General features: G+C 41.7%; 1 protein-coding gene across 2 annotated transcripts; it reads right to left on the bottom strand.

Annotated features, from left to right (window-relative positions):
- Positions 1–272: 272 nt before the first annotated feature.
- On the bottom strand, positions 273–2,833 carry org (oogenesis-related gene). Of its 2 annotated transcripts, none has more exons than XM_083766405.1 (6): positions 2,722–2,833; positions 2,255–2,329; positions 1,937–2,132; positions 958–1,124; positions 406–528; positions 273–325 (listed from the first exon to the last, which is right to left on the bottom strand). In XM_083766405.1, the coding sequence occupies exons 1-6, from the start codon at positions 2,773–2,775 to the stop codon at positions 305–307; spliced, it is 636 nt and encodes a 211-aa protein (XP_083622531.1). In that variant the 5' UTR covers positions 2,776–2,833; the 3' UTR covers positions 273–304. The 2 variants fall into 2 exon arrangements, with proteins under 2 accessions (XP_083622531.1, XP_083622530.1); XM_083766404.1 differs by having other exon boundaries at positions 2,695–2,789.
- Between the last annotated feature and the right edge of the window lie 7,127 nt (positions 2,834–9,960).

Genomic DNA, 9,960 nt, shown 5'->3' with positions numbered 1-9,960 from the left:
GTCTTGTGTAATGGAAACAACCTAGAAATGAGTAGCAAACATGCTTGGGCCATCAGCTTGATTGAATAGCATCATGACCACAACACATTAAAATTGTAGATGGATAAATCTTATGTCTAATCATGGGTCATTAATATCATTGCTGACAGTGTAGCACTGAACTAGCCGTTACAGCCATCTAGTGGCAAGGAAGTACATAGCAAGGCAAAAGAAAGGTAGAAAACTTTATTCTTTATTATTGAAAAATACTAAGTTACATCAATATAAGACATGGCAGAAGCACAACTGTAACAAGACATCAGTTTCATTGGATGGGCCTGACCTCCTGTAAAATACAAAGAAATCCATGTCATTTGAAGTAAATGCATTTGTAAGCCCAAATCGTTCCACCATGCCATGGCTTACCGTTTTGAGGTCTTCAAGCAAGTCGTTTACTTGACTAGTCTCAATGTCACTGTCACTGGTGTTGCCAGTGGTGTTTTTTGTGTCGTACTCCTCGGACTCTGTCTCTGTCTCCTGGGTGGATGGCTAGGAAGTAGACGGTAGAGAAGAAATGCATAGTTTTATAGGCAAGAAAAATAAACTCAACCCTTCAAACCAGGAAAGCATCAAAGTCATTTTAGAATTTTGCGTTGGCCAGTCAACACATTCTTTTTTTAATTCAAAAAGTATTCAAACTACTGATTTAGAAGGCATTTGTAGAATTGGCCTCTGTCTGAAGAGGTTAACCCATTTTGGGCGGGCACCCCTTTTGGCGTTAGCATTACGTTACGCTTTAGCTATTGAAAAATAGCAGATCAGATTTTTCAAAAATATCAGACCTACAAGCTCTGAGCTTGTAGATCTGATATTTTTGAAAAATCGAAGAACTACTGACATAGCTTTTTCAGAAAAATGTCATTTTCAAACAGACATTTTTAGAATCTGATCTCAGGTCAGAATGGGTTAAGCACCAACCTCATAGTTGGGGTCTTCCTCCGTCCCTACATCATCAGCCAGAGGCTTCTGAGAGAGGAACTCTACCCATGTATGGTGCTCATGGTCCTCCTCTTCATCATCCTCCAAGTCATCCTGCTTCCTCTTATTGCCCTTTCCATAAGGTTTGGTAGGAGACACTCCAATTTCTGAAAACAGTTAATTCATTTTCAGCCCATTGGTCCACTTCAGAATATACAAGTTAAAGCTGTTATAAGCAATAATATGTCCACATTTTAAAACACTCCCACAATATATTTAGTCTGTGACACATCTAGGGGCCACAATCTGCATTCAAAGATTTTCCTAGAAGTCATTGGTCGATTTGCCTGTCTTCTTCCTGAAGAGTTAGTAATTTCGACTGGGTTTTTGCGACCAATGACAATGCTTCTAGGAACATCTTTGAATGTAGATTGTGGACCCTAGATGTGAGAGACTAAATTATTTTTGTGTGAGTTTCTCATTGCTGGCTGTCTGAATACCAAAAAATAAATGACATATTGCTAGCAGCTGCTCATGGAACCTCTGCACAGAAAGTTATTCAACTTGGTATGGATGTGCATGACAGGCTCACTCAAAACTCCTATAGGACAAAAGGCAGTTAGGGTTTATTGCTACCTAGTCTAGAACAAGTTTTCCTGGAGTTTTGAAACTTAACTCAATAAATGCATAAGCTGCCCCACAATGTAGGGGCTTTTAGTTTTAGACATGCTTCACTATACAACCAAGAGTGATGTCAGTTCTCACAAGAGTTTAGACAATTTGGGAGAAATCACAGGACCTCAGAGGCATAGACGAAGATTCTTTGGAATTTTGCTAATTATTGCTCAAGCCAAATAAAGGCCTGACATCAATCAATTAAGTTTGCATAAGCTCAAGCTGATAACTACACAGCAGGCCCAATATTTCGATTTAAAAGCTGACGGAACAGCTTGAGACAACATCATCCAGTGACCCATACCTGGAGAAAGGGAGCAGCCGATGCTGCTGGACACCGGGTATCCCAGGGCGCTCTGCATACGGCGGGGCAGAATGGACAGCAGCACGCGGGTGAAGGGGTTCAGACGCTTGCGGCCGGGGAGGCTGTGGCGTCCTGGAGTGCGAGTGTGTTTAGGAGAGAATCCGAACAACCGCCACACGCCGCGAATACCACGCACCTGTTGTGTAATATAATAAATGTTAACTTTTTTTGTTTTTCTTGCGGGGGGGTGGGGCAATTCAAGATGAATAAACTTCTCAATTGTCAATAAACTTACCATTAAACTGTCAATAAACTTACCATTAAACTGAAAGGCCAGTACTGTGAGAGGCGATAAAAAACACCGTAGTTAACTTCGACAGCAACATCTTCCTCCTGCAGAAGAAATAGAGGCCGGTTAAACAGAGGAAAGAAAAGAACCACATGCGTGGTTGTGAAGCAGCCATAAACAAACCAAAATGTTCGGAATGTAGTCCTTAAACAGGGTAAAAACAAAGTGGCAGATCAACGCTCAAATGTAAATTCACCATTTGCCAACAGGCTTTAGCGAGCAAACGTTGTGCATGGCTACTGGCTAGCGGCTAGCCTGCCAGTTTAGCCAAGTTTAGAAGTTTTAGTTTAGTCAGTTTAGTCCTGCTGACTGAGCTAGGCTAGCTTGGAGTTGGAGGAGCAAGCGCCAAGCAACCGCTATTGAAGGTAAACTTAATATGTACATGCCTAGTACGAAAAACAAACAAAACCTCAGCATGTTCAACTTCAACCGTTACCTGGTCCTCGACCTCCTGCACGATGGTGTGACTGCTGCTCTCAGATGAGGCCATGCTGCTGCAGTGAGGGAGCTGGTACTGGTAGGAATGGATGAGACGCAAACAGCTGATGACGACGCAGTGAGTGATGTGTAGCCTACAGGTGGCCGTGGAGCTAATAAGAACACTTTGGAAGCAAACACGTGATCGGTGCTGGCCAATAAACGAGCTCTGCCAATTAACAATACAGGCTGCAGTAAACTAGTAAAAGTTTATTTAGGCCTCAATTTCAAGCATTCAAAGGTAGTATTAGTAGTATTATTATTATTACATTTTCAGAATTCTTCAGAAATAGCAGATGTACAATCGAGAGCTTGTATATATCCACTATTTTCACAAAATAAATGTTAGGGGGTTTTAACATTTTGGTCCCAAGAATCCCTTCCTAGAAATGTAGTGGGGTCTGAGTCAAGTTATATCCTAATAAGTAAAGTTAAGTAATCAGCCAAAACCAAATTTACTTAAGTACAGTAACAGTACTCAAGTAAAGGCTATTCATAGTCTGGATTTTCGGTGGTGAGGTGACCACCGCTCCGGTGGTGAGCTGACCATAGGAGCTGAAATAACGTTGAGCGGTGGTGAGTAAAAACAGAGCCCCTCAAAAATAGCCACAAAGTGACACAATATGAGGTTGTATATCTGCTATTTCTTTAATAGCCAACTAATGTCCTACACCAGGGGTTTTCAACATCTGGTCCGTGGACCACTGGTGGTCCATGGAGGTATTGCATGTGGTCCCTGACTATGCTTTTTGAGTGGTGCAACCATATAATAGGGTGCAGCCACTCCAATGCCCAGCTTTGTCCGTCCCTGTGTCCCTATGTATGTTGAGGGTACCAACAGGGAGCTGTTGCACCACTCACTTCAGACAAGTCTGATTTTCAAGGGGAGCTAGCCCCTTCTATATACAGCTTTTGTTCCCACACGTCTCAAGATTTGCCATTGACCACAGTAAGAGAATTCCGGTCAAATATCCACAAAAGTTTGTCCCCGCCCGTCTCAAGTTTTGCCATTGACGATGAACGGACACATTTACAGCTGATTTATACTTGTAGTTGTGCACCGATGTCTTGCTGACGCCTAGTGAGCTTGTACAGAAGATCGACAATGTTTTGGTGAGAGACACGATGCAAAACAAAGTATAAATCAGACTTTATAAAAGGGCTTGTCCCCCACACACTGTTTTTCAGAGTCATAAATAAAGTGTTTTCTACACAATAAACTGAGTGTTTATTTAACTCTGAGGGTATACACTCTGACTTCAACTAACAAATCAGGATGTGCTATACCAGAGAAGGAGCCATTACATTTTATTTAGGAGAGTTTTTTCATTATTGAGAGGGAAATTCAAGAGGGAGACAGAAGCACAGGAGAGACAGTTGAAGCAGAGGGTTATAAATGCTACACTATCTTTGGGCATGTTAGTACATTTTCTATATTGTCCTGGAGGTTTAAACAAAGCAGAAAAGCCCAGCTAAATCAAAAGAGTGACGCAACTACCAGGGTAACTGAGAGGCGCAGGGACCCAGCACATCTCTCTGCTCCTTAGCATATGAACAGGCTCAAGAGAGAAGCCATAATTATACTTAGGCCTACATACTTCACAGGAGCCCAAATTAGTAAGCACTTCCGCCACATTTACGCATATCTCTGTGTACTGTGGGGCAGAAAAGGAGGGGTTAGGGACACTAAAGAGATATAAAAAGGCCTGTGTTTTTCAAGTCTAATCTAACCCAGATGTACAGAGAGAGGAAAACAGAATGGACATCAACAGTGCAGTCACACGAACATTCAGCGCTGGATTAATTTGTAACAGCACCAAAACCATCCGTTCAGATGATTTCTCAACAGCACGCAGGCACAGTTGCACAGGGATCCGTGCACTGTTATGGGCAGCTAATAGCGCAAGGTCTTTTGGGAGTTCTCTCGGATCAGAGTCTCAAAGAGGTCGGGACATCATTTTCCCAAATATTCTGACACCGGACAGCATTCCACAGTTCACTATACCAAATCTGTCAGTTCAGACTGGCTTGAAATCCTCTGACATTATCAGAAACAGACAGAGAGTAGAGGATAATGCAGAGAATGAACAGCTAGGGAGTTCAGGGATTAATTCGACTACTTCTGCATTATCTTGCCCTGGGCTATCATCATCATCGTCATCACCTGCCAGCTCAGCTTTGAACTCATCTCTCCTAGATTGCAGAGCTCAGCGGAGCATCTCTGACCCCTCAACGCAGCGGTCTCGCCTTTACAGAGACCATTCCTTCCCATGCCCCTACACAGAGGCCCAGCACTGCTTGGATCCGGACAGCAGAGCTGCCCTCTCCCTGCCACACATGGCCAAAGTCACCACCCCATATGGCTTTGTCACATTGAGCCAGAGCCCTCAAATGGCCAGTGAGGAAACACTGCTCTGCCATGCAGAGCGGCTACGGCGCTCAAACAAGAACAAGGACAATCATTGCTTTTACAACAAAACCCCAGTGACAAGAAAAGCAGCCATCAACATCAAAGATAACCTGTCCCAAGCAAGACCGGGGCTGTCTAAAGAAGATGATGCTGAATCCAAAACTGGAATAAGAGCATCCGAGGATGACATACAGACACTCAAAGGCACCACTGTATGGTCTTCTTCTTCAACCAAAGCAGCCACTGATGGCAAGGTTAAACAGCGGCTTCATGGGATTATAAGAAAACACTTCATTAGGAGTGGTTGTGGTTCCCCAGCCCTGTGACTGATCTAATCAATCAGGAAGTTTGTGTGAAAGTGATACAGACAGCAATGCTGAGATCAGCCACTCACTACTACAGTTTGCCATTGTTTTGATTATGCACTCCTAATTATAAGAGGCCTAATTGTCAAAGGATACAATATATGTATACAGTAGAATCAGAATCAGAATCAATCTTTATTGTCACATCAGTAGGGTGGTTGAAACAGTGGTTGTGCAGGCTCATCATTGCCGTTAAAAAGGATAGAGAGAAGAGCATAAAGTGCATAATATACCTAATCTGCATGATACATTGTGGGTGCATATAGGTCATGAATGTACATGTATAAATATAAAAAGGAGTCCCAATTAACAGTAGGCCTACCATTACAGTGTCTTGTGATGTATTTATGCAATGTCTAAACAAATAAAATGGCTTAAAAAGAAAAGTGTTTTACAGAACAGTGTTCATTACTTTTTCTGTCATGTACTGTACCACATTAATTTAATGTAATTTACTTGTATGTCAATATAAATATCAAAAAAAAAAAAATTCAAGACAAGTAAGCAGTAAGCACCTTCAAACACAATGAATAATAACCCCTGTCAAATCATTCATATAATATCTTCAAATCGTTTGTGGGTGTTTGTTTAAGCTCTGATGCAAATGTATCCATTGTCGAGTTATCTATCATATCTACCACACTAACACTTGAATTCAATGGCTGAAAAAGAACCCACTTGTCACAGCAGCAGGCATTCCCAATAATATGCTGAATCCTATTCTCTTGGGTACATGTAAAAGGTTACTCAATTCTGTTGTTTACACCATCTCAACATTTCTCGGTATGGATTCAATAGCAGGGAGACTTAGCATCTTTCCTGGGTCCTTACCATAATGAAGTGGCACACTTGAATGATGTTCGCCCACTGCCACCCTGCATCCTTCATCTCCCTTTGCTCCTGTGTAGATTACCATCATTATTGTGCTTATGTGAAGTGTAATAAAAACAACAAACATCATCCCTGAGTCTAAAATAGATCACACAATTTAGCATGTTCTGCTAGAGGCCAAGGCTGCACGTCAGCACAGTTTTCAAAGTATTTGGAAAACTGTGCTGATGTACTGTATGCCTACATGTGAGGACAGGGAGTGAATTTCAATGATTAATAATAATAATTGCTCAATTTTAAATGAAAGATTATATGCTACAATGGATAGCTTGATTTGTAAGCCTAAGATTTTATTGCACAGCACAACAATAAACATCCCTCAGTAATGCCAAATTGCAGCCTTTTGTGATATGGATAATTGGATAGATATTAGCCATATTGTAATTTTGACATATTCACTTTATGCACTATACTATGGAAATGGGATACCAAGTTCAAAGCAGAAAAGACTCTAATATCTATTATGATAACAAACAGTACAAAAAAAGTAATGTTGTGCTGTTGGACAACTTCGACTGCAACCTCCTGAGAATGATGTGTCATTGTCTCCACCAGGCCGAAGGCATGTGGGGAGAGTATGTTTTGCACTCCGTCCGTCCGTTTGTGTGTCCGTCCGTGTGTCCGTCCGTGTGTCCGTCCGTGTGTCCGTGACCAGCTAATCTCAGCCACCGTTAACCCGGTCGATGCCAAATTTTGCACACACACTCCCTGGATGCCAACCATGAACCTCTGCCCCAAACTTTCCACAACGGCCTGTTATAGCGCCACCAGGAGGCCGCTTTGTGCAAAACAACCCGGTCGATGCCAAATTTTGCACACACACTCCCTGGATGCCAACGATGAACCTCTGCCCCAAACTTTCCAGAACGGCCTGTTATAGCGCCACCAGGAGGCCGCTTTGTGCAAAACAAGTTTTTGCACAGTACACCTACAGATTTTGTCCAAACATCACGCAAATTGGTACACAGTCTCTCTAGAGCCATTCAACCAAACCGGTCTTTCAGATTTCTCAGACTCCATCCTGATTGGTTAAGATTGGCTTCCAAAGTTCACAGGAGTGCTCAGTTTCAAACAAAATGCTGCAAATCATGAACACATCGCGTGATTTCCATGAAATTGTGCACCCACATTCCCACTAGGCCCAGGACAAAATGCCACATGAACAATTTCAACTCAGCCTCAAGGTGGCGCTATAACTGGCCGAAAAGTGTTTTTACCTCTAACTGCACGGATCTGTGGATAACCTGGTGGAGACCTGTGCCCAGAAGGGCACTTTTTCTAGTTTTCACCATGTATTTCAATGAGATAGTGACACCTATGATAAAGAACCACCCATGTGAAGTGAGTACAGTAAGTGAGTACAGTAAGTGAGTTCCGGTCATTTTGTGGGGGGCACTGGGGCCATGCTTTAAAAGTAAATGTATCCACAAAACCAGCGTAATTTGTATTATTGACCTACGGTATTTAAAAAATATTAGCGCAACTTACGTTCAACTTTGACCTCTCTATCACATGGAACTATTTTTTTTAAACGAAAGGTGCACTATATGGTTCTGAAATTAAAATTCAAAAATTACCGATTTCCTCAGACATATACAGTATGATGTAAATTCTCCATTCATTGTCAATGGGAAGTTAACATAGGCCTAAATACTGATTTGCTCGTCTACATCTAACTTTTAATGTAACTATAAATGCATCAAGTCTCTGTTTCAATTCCAATATGATTGTCACTTTGAATTTAATTGAATTATATTGAAAGTGTGTTTACTACGTTTTGCATGCAAAATGTTGAAATGTATCTTTGCTTTCTTTAAAAATGGGTACAACAAAAACACATCACATTTGGACAAACATAATAGAAGCAGGTAGTCGATGATGAGGAATGAATCATGGTCAAATAGATAAATATAACAATAGCAGGCTGGCTGTCCTTATGCATGCGTGCGTGCGTGCGTGCGTGCGTCCGTCCGTCTGTTTGTCTGTATTCCATGTAACTCGAGAACGTGTTACACCCCACGACAGGGGGTGCAGTGCCTGGTGTCGAGTCAGTCGGACCCACGGTTGTCCAGAACCGCCCCAAACCTCTGCCCGGTTTCTGGAGTCTGGACAGGGCCCCTGCCCGGGGTCCATGTAGCTGCACTGTTCTGACATCATTCTGACGTCTGCATAGACTCCATATTTGGGCACGACTGACAAAGAACTCCATATATGGGCTTAAAAGGGCCACAGACATAATATCTGGGTGGGGCATTCATCGTTCCATGTAGGCCAGTGCCCAACAGGCACCGCTGTAGAGGCTCCAACGGGCACCGCTCTAGTATGATGTCAATTCTCCATTCATTGTCAATGGCATTAAATGTTTGTGTCAGGACAAAAATAGATTTGCTCGGACACATATGACGTAAATTCTCCATTCATTGTCAATGGCATTTAATGTTTGTGTCAGAACAAGAATCTATACACTATAGCTGAATATAGGAGGGGCTAGCGCCCCTCAAGAATCACACCCGTGTGAAGTGAGGGGCGCTCATACAATTTTTGTATTTACGCAATGTTTGTGTTTACACAAACACTCAAAACTTGCCATTCATTGTCAATGGCATTTCATGTTTGTGTTAGGACACGCACATTAAACATTACACGCACATTAACATAGGAGTGGCTAGCACCCCTCAAAAATATAACTGGACTGATAGGCCTACTGAAAAGCAGAGAGACAATAGCCCTTTGCTTAGGGGCTGTGACTCATTCTGAGATGGCACTTGCAGTATAAGGGGCACTTACACAGAAATATGCTCTCTAGGCAACACGTCAGCATTCAGAGTGTACATAGAAACAGACAGACCTGCGTAGGAGCCCAATGAGGTTCACTGAAGGTAAAACTCATACATTTTCATTATGCCCATTACAGTCCAAAATTGGTCAAAGATGGAAATTACTCACCCTCAAACCGCATATAAACAATGGTACTGTTACTGCAAAGGATATAGATTGTTGTATGAACTATTGATACATTTGTGATATCTAAACCATATTTAAACAGGAAAATAAGAGATAAAAATAGAAGCTCATTAAGATTATGAAGCAGCTACTTTATATACCTGTATATGAATTAACTTGTACATTTTCCTGCATGATAAGCCCCCAACAACTATCATGCTTCTGAGTGCATGTCACATATATGAAGAGGGGGAGAGGGGGAGACAGTTTGAGGGTCCAATGGAGTTAAGAGGTTTTGTCAGAAGCGCTTTTTAATATGATTCATTGGTTGTTGTTTTTTTAACCAACATACAGATGTAAAGGGTGTTTACTGTTTACTGATTTATGAAAAGAAAATAAAAAACCTAAAAAAAATAAAAAATAGGTAGTTTCAACTACTTCACCCAAGCAAATAGAGCAACAAATTGGGTGTAGTGCTATGGTGGCATATGGAGAATATACTGTAGGTCTACTGTAACCAAAGGAAAAAAGGGAAGAAAAAGAAAAACATAACCATAATGGTAACAGTTTTTACGCAAAACTGCATTTC

The sequence above is a fragment of the Protomyctophum parallelum genome, assembly GCF_964188405.1.
Source record: "Protomyctophum parallelum genome assembly, chromosome: 6".
Classification (NCBI taxonomy): Eukaryota; Metazoa; Chordata; class Actinopteri; order Myctophiformes; family Myctophidae; genus Protomyctophum; species Protomyctophum parallelum.
The sequence above is the reverse complement of the archived record's forward strand: the minus strand, read 5'-3'. Positions and strand labels throughout refer to the sequence as shown.